At 40.1% G+C, this 15,667-nt stretch overlaps 1 protein-coding gene across 1 annotated transcript in view; it reads right to left on the bottom strand.

Moving 5' to 3' along the window:
• ush2a (Usher syndrome 2A (autosomal recessive, mild)) overlaps positions 1-15,667 on the bottom strand; it is a 208,117-nt gene that overhangs the window by 124,549 nt on the left and 67,901 nt on the right. The window contains exons 20-27 of the mRNA XM_053237605.1: positions 15,035-15,265; positions 10,271-10,401; positions 3,782-3,908; positions 2,979-3,080; positions 2,700-2,888; positions 2,429-2,559; positions 1,985-2,261; positions 1,323-1,529 (exon numbers count right to left, since the gene is read on the bottom strand). Of these exons, the coding sequence (XP_053093580.1) occupies positions 1,323-1,529; positions 1,985-2,261; positions 2,429-2,559; positions 2,700-2,888; positions 2,979-3,080; positions 3,782-3,908; positions 10,271-10,401; positions 15,035-15,265 (1,395 nt within the window). The remainder of the gene's footprint in view (positions 1-1,322; positions 1,530-1,984; positions 2,262-2,428; positions 2,560-2,699; positions 2,889-2,978; positions 3,081-3,781; positions 3,909-10,270; positions 10,402-15,034; positions 15,266-15,667) is intronic.

Genomic DNA, 15,667 nt, shown 5'->3' with positions numbered 1-15,667 from the left:
ACGGTTCTCAAAGTGTGGCGTGTAATTTATATCCAGTATAAATAATGTTTTAAATAAACCCAGAACTGCTGTTAATATGATACACAGTGTTTCAAATGTTCACCTGGATGAGCTTAAAGTTCAGGAACAAAAAGCACTAATGGCTAAAAAGAAAAGAAAAAAAAAAAAGCTGACAGTATATGTTTGCCCTATTGCTCTTGGAGTTAAATCAGTGCTGTGATCATAATGAGGTCCTTCAGAATGATTTTATTTTGTAAGGTATCCCTTGCTGCAAAAGGTTGGAGAACCCTTGCACACGGCAGAGGCATATGTAGCAAACCAAAATAGACAGAAAGCAAAATACAAAGACATTCTCACGATTCACTGTGGTACACGGACTGATGGAGCAAAGTACTGGAAGTGAAAAAGAAAGATGTATTTGTTTAAACTGTACTTCAATTTTTCCCTGATCTTTCCCTCAAGGTTTTCTCTATCTCCCTCTAAAAGTTGGTTAATTCACTTTTAAATTTTTTGGGTTAAATAAGTGCTCAAAATGCCACACCTCTTTTGCCAAGTGATCTTTTCACATTCACTCTTTTGGCAGATTCTTCAATGCAAAGCAACTTACAATTGGGCTGAGCAGATTAAGGTTTAGGGCTTTGCTCAAGGGCCTAAAAATTGCAGCTTGGTGGGGCTGGAATTTGAACTCCACTCCATTAGAACATCCACTGCCAATCTTCACATCGCTCTAGCTCTGGTTTGGGACCCCAGTGCTGTCAGATATGCTTCCCTGCTCATCCAAGGCCTACACAGAACCCCCTTCACTTCATTCTTCAATCTTTAACAAGGAGAGCTCAGCATTATGCAGCAAAGTGGAAATTGCCAACCCAAGTCATTTCTTTCCCCTATGTATAGTTTTATATTCACTTCTAACCACAACTGATAATCAGACATGGACTGCACTATCAGTATAGATGCTCTCACAAAAATGAGTTTAATACATGTATGAAAATGTGCATTAAATTTTCCAAGCACACCTTTCAGTACATGTCGGTGTGTGGAAGTGAAACAGCCGCTATATCAGCAGCGAAGCTGTCTTTCAGTGCTGAGTGCTGATGGAGGGGATGGCCATGACCTCAGCCATGACCTCTGCATGCCCTTGGGTCAGGGCTGGATGCTTTGTCTGGCACTTATGAGAACAAAAGCCCGGCACAAAAGAAGGAATCAAAAACAGGCCAAACGATTGCATGAGACATGGCAGAAGGCCAAACGCGAAAGGCCAGGATATCTTCAGGTCAACGAGCTGAAGGTGCTGGTGGGGATATGTGTGTGTGTGTGTGTACCAGTGAAGGGCTGCAGAGTCAGATCCAGAGCACTGATCTCGTTGCCTGTGTACACCAGGATGGAGTCGTTTCCCCGGCAGTTAACGCTGGTGTCAGCTGACAGGCATCCATCCAGATTGACTCTGACAGCAGCACACGATGCCATGGCCAAGTTTAAGACAGGACCACTTGCAGCCAATCGAACATCCCTGATGCAGCCACCAAATCCTGCAGGAGAGGTGAGAGAGAAAGAGAGAAGAGGAAGGGAGATAGATCACATTCTGCACTGGCCTAATTATATAAAACAAGGAACGCCATCAGAGGCATCAAGATGAGCACGAGGGGGATGAGTGGACACACAGAGAAAAGAGAGAGTTACACTGTACAGTCTCTACAATCTAGAGAGTCGCTGGGATTAGACAAGAGCTTAGTACAACTAAAGATATAGGATGGGAGAAAAAAGAAAAAGAAATCTACACATTAAAATGTTAAGGAAAATTTTTTATTAGTATTGTAGTCGTATTTGTATTCATTTCTAGGACATACTATTATGTATTGCTATCATTATTTTAGGGTACCATATCATATTATGTACTTCAGAGGTCTAAATTCAGGACTGGCGGGTTAACACTAAAGTACTGATCTGGCCACTGTGTGCTTGTGTGCATCTGTGTGTGTCTGACCATGTAGCAGGCTGTGCTGGTGCAGCGCTGGGTGCTGAAGTCCAGCTGGGACGCCTCCTATATAAAGTGGAGAGGTGATATTGAGGTTTCCACCTCTCTCGCTCCTGTGCTGCTCCAATGCATGATTTAGAGTGGCTCTGGTTAGCGCTCCACGTTTTAACATGGTGACGCTGTTCCAGCCTCCATCACAATAGGAGAGGCCCACCCATACGGCAAGCTCCGCCCTCTGTTCTCCCCAACGCAACACCCACGAGAGGATCCCGCCCTGCAGCTCGGCCTACACACACACACACACACACACACACATATTAATACTGTTATTTGCATACGCACAGATGGCAAATAATCACGAATTTATCACTTTCTGGAACTAAAACAGTCTAGACTTTCTATTTTGGCAGGATGAATTCAAATCCAACATTTTGTCACACAAACAATACTCACCAAAATATAATCCTCGCCATTAGTATTGTACGCAAAAAGCAGTAGTGAATTCAACTGATCAGTTTTGAACTCGAATGATATTTCAAAATCATCTCCACCAGTGAATACCTCCAGTTCCAGTTTGAGGAACCCTGAAAAACATTACAATACGAACATATCTTTACAATAATTCAACAAACATAACAAAGACTATATTATATAGACTATATAAATCATATATAAAGCAAAGGTGTATGTAGGTCTTTCAAGTTTTATGAGAAAGGAGCATTACCATGTCCGAGGAAGTAGGCCCCATGCTCAGAAAAGGCAGGACAGCCCTCCCAGTCCCTATATGTCTCGTGTTCCTCCAGGGCTGAGTCCCAGTCTAATGGCTCCCAAATAGCTTCAGGAGTGCTGCTCCTCTGGATGAATACATCCCTCACACAGCCTGCAAAACCCTTACGTGCCAGACTGGCCAGACCTACACACACAAACATAGCTAGTTAGCTTTGTCAGGACAAAGTACACACAATGCCGCGTAATGCCACCCTGACAGCAATGGATGTGTTACCAGTGTCTTGTCGATGAATAGTGAAATTCTCTGGAAGGCCTCCAAAAAAGACCCCTGTGTTTTGGCCAATTATGGTACTGCCACTGGTTGCTGATGCTGAACCTGTAGTGAAGGCAAGAAGAAAACAAGTAAAGAGAATGAATGTGTTAGAACAATTATAATTTTCAGTACAAAATTAAACTCTTTATCAGAACCAGTGATAATCACAAAATTAGTGGAGAGGCTCTTAATGGAACTTTAATTTGTGTGTTTGTGTGTATGTTCGAAAGAAGTGGTGTATACTGTATGTTTATAGCTTATAGATAAGTGAAGGACTAAAGGCAAATGCACCATCATATTAATAAAAAAAGTAAACCATAATCTGCAATATGAATAATTGGATAAACTGCAAAATCATAAAGGAAAGATTTTTAAATAATACTGTTAATCACTCCAGACTGAAAGAAGAGGCTATCTCTGAAGTAAATGCCAAATATTCAATGTCTTCTGGTAGCCTAGAGCAGATAATGTCATAACCTTAATGAAGTTACAGGCACACAGCAAATGAGAAACACACACACACACACACACACACACAAGGGTGCTCAGTGAAATGTCTAGAGAAGTGCTGCACTTCTTTGCCAGTCATAATTAAAATTCAAGTTCTGGAGAGGAGCAGCTTCTGTACTCTAATTATTCTAATCACATAATGAATAGCAAAGATTAACTCTGATAGTCTCTTTTGCTTCCATGAGTAAGAATGTAAGGGGAGGGCCCATAAATATAGTATAGATCTGTACATACGTGGGTGAGTGTGCCATTACCGTGGTACTGATCATCTACAATGATAGTTCCCAGGCCTTGCTTCCTGGTAGCGATCAGTCGGTGCCACTGGTTGTCATTATACCTTCTCCCTCCATCATCTTGTGGACTGATGGCCACCACCGAGGCCTAACATCAAATACTGAGGGTTAATAACACATCAGTAGCTCTGTGGTTGCCAAGACCTCCATGAAAGAAACCCTGCACTTTGTGTAGCTTAATACACTACAAAAGGACAGTGAAGGACTTGGCTCAATCTTTTCTAAAACATAGTGCTGGAAATGTCACAATTACTTTGAGAAGGGGATCAACCACTGCAGTATAACACATCTCTATCTTTGTTTGAAAACTGGGAGCTCCTGAACTTTGTGGCACTATAGATGCAACGTCTTCACTTTCAGCCCTGAGGTGCTGAGTTGAATCCTCCATCAAACTCCAAGTTTGCTTTTTGGGTGGACAAATTTGGATAGACAGAGCCCTCACATCATGATGCCAGAAAGTATACACAGCTCAGTGTCCTAGAACGGCTCACCTCTATCTATCCTAACTGAAAGTAGGATTGTTTCATTAAAATTATATTACAGTATCCCTTGTGTCTCCTTTGAAAGCTGAGGGTCCCAGAACTTTATTGCACTGGCTGTAACACTTTCACTTTCAGCCCCTTGTTGCTGGGAGGAACCTGCTGCCAAATTCCATTTCGTGAGTTGCTTTTTTTCTCGTTCTCCTTCCCTGCAATAGGCTCTGAACCAAATTCTGCCTGGAGATTGGAAGCTCCACACATGCTGTAAATTAGAAGCTCTGGCACTGTCGATGTTAAGATGGGGGTTATTGTCCTGCTAAAATATGACATCACTCTGGCTTTCACATTTTAAACAGCCTGGTGGAGTGTTCTGCAGCAAGCAAAGCAAGACACAAAGTATCACATCTCCTCCTAGTGACGGAGATTTAATGACAGAATCAATATATGTATGGGTGCCAGGGCCTGCGATATGTTTACTGCAGAAAAGAGATGGCCTTAAGTATCAGCCAGAGGAGACACAACATGCTGTCTTAATACCATGCTTGTTCTAAATTTAAGATTTCAAAAGCAATTCTTCACTATTAGAGATCACCCTGTCATTGTACCAAGAAGATCATGTGATAGTTTCATTTTACTACCAAGTCACTACCATTGATTCTAATCCCGATGCTGAAACAGGATTTTTCCTGGTGTCCTTTTCAGTGGGGAAAGAAAAGCATGCATAAAGGTGATGGTTTATTTAAGTAAGGAATAAAACATGAGAGGGTGGGCTTTTATAGGAAAATAATGAACAATGGCATGGAGGCGAGGGAAGGGCTGGTGTCTAGACTATGGTGATGCCTTGTTTACAGTTGTTAATAAATCCTCTTTAGCACAGTCACACTTAGTACAGACTTAACAGTACTAAAAAATGCATCACCCCCCTTTCAGGCTCCCTCCACTGGCTCCCTGTCCATTCTTTTGTTTGTTTTTAAAGGCCTTCGGAGTTGTACCCTCCTACTTCATTGGTATACTCTGACCACACTTTGTCCCCAGGTGTCTGAGATCTTCCGGTATATTGCTTTTGGCTGTTCTTTTGTACAGTCCTGGTAGAAGGGTGACTGTGCCTTTGCAGTCATACATTTATAGCAGCTATAAGCAGGCATTCCGTTAACAGCCTCTCTTTTTTTCCCCTTTCTTTTGAAGTTCTGTCCTGAAGACTTTCCCAATTGCAGGAACAGCTGTACCTCTCATTGTTACAAAGAGCTGACAGTGAAGACTTCTTTCATAAATGTTAAAAAAATGTCTCTTTACAGAAAGCTCCCCTTCATGCATTGAGAACTTGTTGTTGAACCTCAGGGATGTGTCAACAGGAGCTTAATGCTCCCAATAGGCCACCCTTGGTAATTAGAGCTCACCGGATAAGTCAGACAAAAAGCAATCCTAAAGACCCCAATGAAAGATACACCTGCATGGATTAGGGTTGCCAGGTCCAAAGCTAAATGTTATTATACTTCAGTGCAAGCAACAATTTATATAAGAATAAGAAAACACACTGTCTGTTGTTGTGAAGGTTGTTCATAATTGTACTTTGTACCAGAGCACCTTGGGCCAAGTCAATAATTGTGATTGTATCATCAGACTTGAGACCATATGCTTTGGACACTTCAGTAAAGAGAATGTCAGAGATGTCCACTAATTACCACCAGTTAATGTAACCCTTGGGTGTGTTTGTTGACACCAGTGGTATGGGAAAGCCATCAAGTTGAGTGTGTCTTTCCAAGTATTGCTAACAAAGGGCTCTCATGATTCAACTGAGAGGTATAAGAGAGTCAGAAGGATTGCAGCAAAAGCAGTTGTAGATAAGATGCATCTTCAATGTTTGAGATCTGGGACAGTGCATTTGGACTGGCAAACTGGGATGGTGGTCCTCTCAATTTGGAGAAGCAGTATTGTGGCATTGTGGATGGTCTCTCCCACCCCTCTCATGGACTCCTCACTCTCCTAGTAGAAGGTACTGGTGCATCTGTGCCACCACCACCAGCCTCAACAGCTTATTCCCTGAGGTAGTCAGATTACTCAACCCACTGTTGCCCCCAACACATACCTGGTTTAATCAAAGTCACGCTAGTACAACAACCACTGCACACCTACACCTTAATATGCTGCTATGAGACACTGTCTGCTATCATGAGACTTTATACTACCAATGATAGGGTAGAGTCTGCAGTTTAGAGTCAATTGTTTGCACTGCTTCTTTCATCCAATACTGTTCTCTTGTCCTTGGTTTGCATGGACAGGATATCAGAACCCAGCCAAGGTTATAGAGATGTCCATTATAGAGAGCTAGAAATATACTTGTTATTTGCAGACGATGATGTGCTTTTGGCGCTAGTTGAAGTGAACCTCCTGACACTCACTTAAATTACTGTGTGTGAAACAACTCGGATGAAAATCAGCACCTTCAAGTCCAAAGCCAAGGTTCTCTCTTGGAAAAGAGTAGGAGGCTGCCTTCAGGTGAGGGGAGACACCTTGCCCCAGTGGAGGAGTTTAAGCAACCTGGGACCTTGTGGCCATGAGTGATGATAAAAGAGAGTGTGAGATTGACAAACAGACCAGGCAGCAGTGTTACAGTTGCTATACTGGTCTGTGGTGGTGAAGAAGGAGATTAGTTCATGAACAAATTTTTCTGTTTAGTGGTCAATTTATGTCACTATCCTCATGGTCACAAGCTGTGGGCAATGACCGTAAGAATAAGGTCACAAGTGCAGGTGGCCAAATTGAGGTTCCTCTGCAGGGTTCCTGGGCTTACTCTCCATGATAGGGTATGCAGCTTGACAATACAGGCGAACCTTAAAGTAAAGCCACTGCTTCTCAAAATTGAAAGGAGGCAGCTGAGGTTGGCTGGGTTACCTTACAAGGATGCCCCCTGGTCAGCTCCTGCTAGAGCTGTGTCAGGGATGTCCCACTGGATAGAGACCAACTGGCTTGGGAACACGTGGTGTTCCGCTAGGATCAATAGAAATTAATTAACACTTTCTGACCAATGAGAAGCCACACAAACCTTTTTTTTTTTTTGCTTGAATAATGAAGGCATTGTAAGCTGCTTTAAATGTGAATGATCTATGAGATTATATTTAAAGATTGTTGTCACATTTCAAGCTCAAACACATTTTTTTAATGTTTAAAAGTTGGTCTCAAAATAAATGCCATGCGCAGACATCTTGTATCTCAGCATTTTGTGATAGCAGACTTTGCCTTACAATGAATAAAACAGACATTTAAGAAGATGCCAAACAAACATTCTGAACAGTAGCATCACAAGTATTGGAACAAGGCTGATTTTTGAACAATATCAGTCGAAAAACTAACTCATCCAGGTTCCAAGACGGTTAAAGTATTGTGTATGCTTCATCAATTCCCTACCTTTCTTGACCCCTCTGTCTACAGAAGCCCAACCCGATATTGAACCCACTCCTCCAATATAGCCTCCACATTATTTATAGCCTAGCACAATATTTCATACCCACCTGACATTACCTGACTGATATGATGGCACCTAAAACATACTGTTTTTTTTAAAATGGTGATCTCTGTATTCTGCTCAGCAAGCAGGTGCCGAAAGCTCAGATGCCATGAAAATAGCAACGCTCATCTCCCTGCTGACTGAGAAGGAGCTGAATTGAGAAAGGTCTATCTGTAAATGTCATGGTTAGAAAACATAGTCTTATCATTTCTTCATGTTTCTATTCTGGTCTGTAAGAAAAGCAGGGCTCAAGCCACTACAATTATATTCAGAACATTGCTCCGTAGCTGATGGAACAAACAGTAAATACTTTTCTTTGCCAGTCTCCAAAGGCTCTGCCACACCAACCTTGGCCACCTCAGACACTGTCAAATAATTTGTACATGCCAAGTATCACTAACTGAAATTGGCAATGGAAATATAAAGAGTTAGGATGCCCCAAACTTTCTAATCAATCTTCTAACCAAAATTAGTTGTGGGAAAAAGTATTTAATTTGTATTAATAATATATTGGGGGAAGTCGTGGGATAATGGATAGAGAGTAGGACTTGTAACCTGAAGGTGAACCTGAAGGTGAACCTGAAGGTCGTGGGTTTGACTCTCAGGTCCGGCAGGAATTGTAGGTGGGGGGAGTGAATGACCAGCGCTCTCTCCCACCCTCAATACTATGACTGAAGTGAGACCCTTGAGCAAGGCACCGAACCCCCAACTGCTCCCCGGGCAAAAAAGGCTGCCCACTGCAGTGTGTGTGTGTGTGTGTGTGTGTGTGTGTGTTCACTACTGTGTGTGCACTTGGATGGGTTAAATGCAGAGCACAAATTCTGAGTATGGGTCACCATACTTGGCCAAAAGTCACATCACACATTTTTTTTTTTTGGTGTAGATAGTAACTGTAATTTTATTTTGTTTACAGTTTACGTATGAAGGACAGAGAACTTTGTGCTTTGTAGTAACACCATGTAGTGTCGTTCTTTACTTCAGAAACTGCTGATCTCCTGGGACTTTCATGCATAACAGTTTCTAGAGTTTACACTGAATGGTGTGAAATACAAAAAACATCCAGGGAGCAAAGGTTCTGCAAGCAGAAAAGCCTTGTTGATAAGAGAGATCAAAGGAGAATGGCCAGACTGTTTTGAATTGACAGGAAGATTACGATAACTTAAATAACCACTTTTTAAAACCATGATGAACAGAAAAGAATCTCAGAATATATCATATCACTTTGAACCTTGAGGTGCATGGGCTACAACAAAATAAAATTTTATCAGATTCCACTCCTGTCAGCCAAGAACAGGAACCTGAGGCTACGGTAGGCACGGGCTTACCGAGAATGGACTCACAATTGGGAAAACATCACCTGTTTTATTTTCTTTTCCAAATTTGCATTAATGAGCATGTATACAGGCATGTGTGTGTGTGTGTGTGTGTGTGTGTGTGTGTAGTCCATGCCACCGAAAATGTAAGAAGCTGATTAAGGAAAACTGGCATTGTTTGCAACAGCTTTTACCAGGAACTAAATATTCTTTCATGAGACAGCATTTCATAAACTGCTCATTAATTTCATCATTACAAAGAGTGTGTGGGGAAGCATACCAGTCTCCTGTGTCACGCCCAATTAGCATCCCATGGTGCTAATCCCATTAGAATTGTTGAATTCGTTAATGGGGGAACTAATGGGCACGCTATCAGGGGACATTAATTGGGCATGACACCACTTTTAGTTATAATTATCAAACTACCCCCAACAAACTGTGTTAATAAATGCAAAACTAGTGAGATTTCGGTGGTGGTGAATATTAGTGAGGAGAGATCGGCAGTAGTCTCGTTGGTACTAGTGCAGAGATTATCTTTCATGATGGCTTTTATCATCAGAGTGGCAAGTGGTGGTGAGGCAGCATTGCACTGTTACATTAGCATTGCTACTGTGAGTGTCTTACTTGTGACTGCGGGTAACAAGTTAATTGGGCTCCGATTCAAACGCTGTTTTAGTTAGAAATTTCCATAGAGGGAAAAAAAAGTAGAGTTGCATGGGATCAAAAATAATTAATTCCCTCCTAAAAAAGCATATTGACTTGGAATTAAATGTTTGCCATGTTACTGTTCCTTTCCATATTGTGTCATTAGTGCAGTGGTATTAGCATCAGTTATAGCTGAAGAAAAAATCCACAATACAACACAGACTGAAAACCAGGCCAAATAATAAAAGTCAGAATTACAATAAATAAACCCAGAAAATTTAAGGAAGATTAGTTTGTACCAAATAAAATCTAATTTTGTAGCAATAACATTTTGAGTCAGCACCAGATATCTAATGATGTCGGCTTGATGACTTTTTGTAGGGGCAACTAGAAGGGCTTCAGGTATGGAAGCAGAGAGGTCTGGCAGTGTTATATAATATTTGTATAGTATTTGTACATGTACTGTCTCTTATAACATGTCATGCCAACAAAGTGAACCGTGCCCTACCTGAGGGTCAAAGAGGAAGTAGGGTCGGCCATTGCGCATTTGCAGAGCCACGAATTCTTCTTGCTCTCCGGGGGAAAGAGCACATAGGATCAGTCCCTCTTCCATCCGTGTGCGGAAACTCAGCTGAACACCTGCACAGAGATAAGAATATGAAAAACATCTGACAAAACTTGAACTTTAATTAGATAGCCTAAGAGAGTGTAGAAGAGAGTCCAGAGAGAATAACACTCACATGCCTGGACATTAACATTCCAAGACTGGAAATCTAGACACGATGCTCCCATCATGCTCTCTTTAAGAATCAAACAGGCTCTAAAACATTTAATAATGTTGTTACATGAACAACATGAAAATCTTGAATCATATTAACCCTTTCTCACAGTACAGTGGCGTTCATCTTATCAGACGTTTTCAATCAGTATAAACAAATGAATTAATTTATCGCCACAAGTCTGATATAAGATTAAGCAGGACACTGTTGGGTTTCTGTGTATAGAGTATCATGACTCCATGTTTAGCTGCTTGTGAGCAGGTCCATGGGAAAGGGGAAGGGTGTGAGCCCCCTGCTGGGCAAACAAGTCACAAGTCACAAGTCTGGTAAAAAGAATTAATCACCCTGGGACTCTATCTAACTCAACATTGTGTGTGCATGTATGGAAACAGGAAATGGCTGAGGACAGTCAATCTCCTGTGTGATCAGCTTTTTTTTTTTTTTTTTGACATGCTCTTCACATCCATCAACACGAAGGACCTATTCCTGTAGGAAAGGCACAAGGGCAGTCTCTGAGGTGTGTGTTCTGACAGGTCTGTTTACAAGAGCAGTGGTCAGTGGTCTCCCGGAGCCAAAAGATAAAGAATGAGATTCACCTTAGAGGGTCTCAAGACAAGAGTCCATACATAGGAAGATGTGCGTCAGCAATTCATGGAGCATTTCGAGTAGTTCATTGACCATATATTCAGGCTATCAGAAAAAAAAAAAACTCAAAAAAAAAGAAAGAAAAAAAAGAGCCACAAAAATATAAATCAGGAGAATTAGAGTTATAGATGTTAATGTTAAAAATTTTTTTTTTTTTGTTACCAATCGTGACAAAAATACTGTTTAAGTAGAAAAATGCACAGCAATTTTTTTATGCAATTGTTCAATTTTTTTTTTTTATGCAATTTTATATGTTGCATATACCTGCATTAAGCAGATGCCCATATTCAGATTGCTTTACAGAAGTACTTCGTAGTCTCCAAAAATAAAAATAAATAAAAATAAAAAAAAAATATGCTAGTTCACTAGGTGAGGGTTTCCTATTAGTGTATATTGTATATGTCCTTTCTCCAAGTACTTCCGACTCAAACCAAATCTGAAAATATTTTGCTTAACAACACAGCATAATATTTAATCATTTTGTTCAACAATGTTGCTTTAATAGATAAATCTAGATGGCAACTTTTAAAAGCACAACTAAATTGAACAGAATGTATGCGGGGGCCAGGGAAAATTTCGTCGGACATCGCTGTGGCTAAATTCTGAAAACACACAAAAATGATAAGGAATCAGATTTTGACTAAAATTTTAGGGTAGTTATAAAGTTATTTGGCATTAATGTTTTTTTTTTCCATAAGAAGGGCTTTTCCTAGGTCAAAATATGTCTGTAGTGAGTGGTACCCACCCAAACTATACTCAATGTATCAGTGTAAATGTTAACTACTGTATCTTTAAACAACACACCCGAAATGATGTATAAAGTCATAGGCACAGAATAAGTCGTAAATGCAGAGTTAAAAATGAAAAAAAGAACATACTTCGTTTCAAATACACAGTAGTTTTCTCAATTATATATTGTATTAAACACAAAATTTGGTTACTGTGACTAAGTGAAGGGCTTCCTCAGGCCACCACACATATATTGAAACAACTGCACCAAATTGTCATTGTGCATATCATTTATTTGTCCAAGTTAACACAGCTTACTAAAACCAAAAGTCAAAAAATGTATTTGAACAATTCCGACAATCTGTTAGAGGTCTGTATATGATAGGCATCAATAACCAGTAAATTTTCCCAGAAACTCATTCCCGGGCCAAAAAACATAATATCAACTATAAGTAGAACAAACAAGGCCATTTGGATTTAATCTGCTTAATACATAACCTGAATAACTTCAGTCATGTTAGCATTATTGCAGCATTAATCAAGTTGTTGCGTATTAATGAGTTTTTAGCAAATGCTAATTACTGTCATAGATTCTGCAGCACCCCATTAAATATACAAATTACAGAATTAAAGAGCCAGAGCTTTTCATGATTAATCTTTAAATGGGGGGAAAAACTAATGATGTCTGTGCAAAGTTTCCCCTCAGATTTCACACAATGAGGCCACTTGACAATAAATCAAATTATTTAAGGAAAATCATTTGTAACATTTAATATTTTTGGCTACAGTCGCTTGAAAAGAAAATTTACTGATCGTGACCCCTTCATAGACCTTCAGGGAAAAATTTTTTAAAAGTGTGCGCAGCCACTTAACATTCAGATACGACAAAGATAAAGAGAGAAATGTGACACTTCAAAAGGCAGCCGCAGCAGTTAATGCACTTCATTACAAGGAAAATGGAAGAAAAATGAAATATAGGAAGACTGCATTGTTATGCATAAGACACAGTTTCTAGTTTGCATCCTGGCTGAGGATCTTCAACAGAGCTCAAGACACTGCCCGCCATAACACATCAATGAGGATTAAAATGCAGATCAATCCTCTGCAATGATATTGCATTTTTAAAATCTTGTCCCCCTCTTTGATTTGTTGGGAGTTGTGCACTGACAAAATCATTTAAGGCTCCAAATTAGATGACCATTGATTTTTGCTTAATGCGTTGCTTTGGCTAGATTTCAATATTACATCGAGTATTTTGTCCCTGAGCATGTTGTTTGTTCATTTCATTATGCCTCATTTCAGCCATTGAGCTCTTTGCTCACATTTACCCAGTCACCAGCGAGCTCGATAAGAACAGCTTGCCTTGAACAGGGAAATCTTTATGTTTTTCCTTAACCTGCTACTCAATACATTTCGCCCCGTGACCGACGAAAGGGCTTCAGGAGTGCAGAGTGGACTGGCCTTGTCCCAATCCATCGGTAGGCAATCGAGAACATCAACATGTGATTTTAAAGAGGCGGAGTGGCTAAAGATATGAGCCGACGGGAATGTCGCCGCTGTTCTTCGGCTCCCTCATTAGTCTGCGGCCATTTATAACACCAGCAGGCCCAAGGACGCGCTCTCCACTTTGACTGCAGTCATTGATCAATTAGAGAGTCAGCTGAACTCAACTCCAGGCTTGATTTATAAAGATTTATCCGTTTGTCATTATTTAAGAAAAAAACTGGAAACTGCGGTGCTAAACGTTAATAAAGTTGGGGGTTGGTGAGACTAAGGAAATGGCTATTCATTTCTTAAACTACAAGGTCACACAGGGTCATCCATTTCTGTGTAGGCTTCTTAAGGAAGCCATTTAGTGGATGTTCTGCATAATATCTAGGGGAGAAACAAAAAGCACATGCTACAGAGTCGTCTCATGGTCACCTGATGTTCATTCATATAACGGAACAAATGAAAGCTTAGGGGCTTAGTGAATTGCAGAATGCTCTTAGCACCATCAATGTTTATGTAAACCACTTTTTTTGTTAACTAGACAACTGCAAATTAGCTTAATCTTAAATGTCATCTATGTACGACTGTAAAGAATTTGCAATCAAGTATTACCAAGCTCTGTCCTTTCTCTGGCAATGCTCTGCTACAGTTGCATTATATCCTATATAAGGCTTGCTTCAGGAAATATTCCATCCTGTGGTCCTGAAAAAATAGTGTTATCTGCAATACATCTTGGTTGGAAACTTCAGAATACACCCTGATGCTTTTTTTTTTGGTTGTCATCAATAAACAATATAAATCTAAAAATCTAATATTATATAACAATATAAGAGTAAAAAACTAATAAGTATCATCCTTCTAGAGTTTAAAATAATTATGTGTTTATATTAAATTCTATTATGTGGGAGTATAGAGCCAAAACTCTCAGCATCCAGTTATCTACACTTTGAACTGCATATAAAGCCCTGTGGAGATACAAAAGAATTAAAAGAATAATTAACCCAAAATGCTAATGAGGTTAATAATTAATGGAAATAAGTAGGAGCCAGTTACCATGATTACAGTAGCAAACTGTTAATTGACCTTTCTAGGTTTAATTCATGGAACATTTTACCACCTTGGTGCAGCAGCTTCGGAAATGAGGTCATTCGCTATTTGTCTCCAATTTTACAACATCTAACTGACCCATCTGATGATTTAGAGCAATTGATCCTTGCATACATTAAACAATTAAAATGTGAGTTATGTAAACAAATGGCAGGTTTTTTGTTTTTTTTTTGCATCAGCAGATGAAGCATAACCTATATTCATTTGGAACTCAATTCCCCAATTATGTTTGTAAACAAAAGTATAATTGCCCTTTGTCTAATCGGGGAAGTCATTAATTTATTAGGCTGTTACAGAGATTGAGCGCAGAATAAAAACTGTGTTAGTCCACACACACACACACACACACACACACACACACACACACACACACACAGATTCACAAGCCTGATTTGGTGATTAGATGGCTTGGCCACGTAAGAGATAAGCCCTTGAAATGGACTTTTATAGAATCGATGCTGCATTTTTGTTCAATTCATTTGATCATTTGTTGATTTGCTCATTTGAAAAAAGCCCCATACCTGTGAAGTCAGTGTTAACGGGTAGTGTAGAGCCGGGAAAGAGGAAGTAGTCGGTCCCAGTGAAGCGTCTGCCTCTGATGACCTGGCCTTCTGCATCTGAGAATGATACATCGGTTCTTTCGACGTGGTAGACAGGTGGAGGACCGTTCAGCCCGGCTGGAGCAGCCCACGAGATCTCCATCGCTGTGGTGTTTAAAGGCTTCAGCCTGGGGGCCTTCAACCCTGCTGGTGCTGTCAGTAGGAAAAGAAGGTTTTTTTTTTTTTTGTTTCATCAGATTTTTTAGACATATTTTAAACAAAGAGGCAATAAACAAAAAAAATGCTGCTCAAATGTTTTAAATGGGGTCCAAACACAGCCTTAAAGGAGCTAAATGATCATGAAGTGACACATTCGCAGTGCATTTAGTCTACTTCGGCCAGTAGCCAAGCCCAACCAGCACCACTAATAAAAGCCCTCTATAGAAAATGAATGTGTTGTCTTCAAAGGTCTGTTGCCAAGCGTGTCATAAATTACATCCAATCAATAGCACTTGAGTCTATATAATTGAAACCCTGATATTTCAAACTCCTCTTGCTGATTTAATAGGTTTTGTGTGAAGTCTTGACAGACGTTCATCGCTTTCGAACATACAT

This window comes from Pangasianodon hypophthalmus, chromosome 10, assembly GCF_027358585.1.
Source record: "Pangasianodon hypophthalmus isolate fPanHyp1 chromosome 10, fPanHyp1.pri, whole genome shotgun sequence".
Lineage (NCBI taxonomy): Eukaryota > Metazoa > Chordata > Actinopteri > Siluriformes > Pangasiidae > Pangasianodon > Pangasianodon hypophthalmus.
Note: the sequence above shows the minus strand (reverse complement) of the source record. Positions and strands in the feature narration are given on the sequence as shown.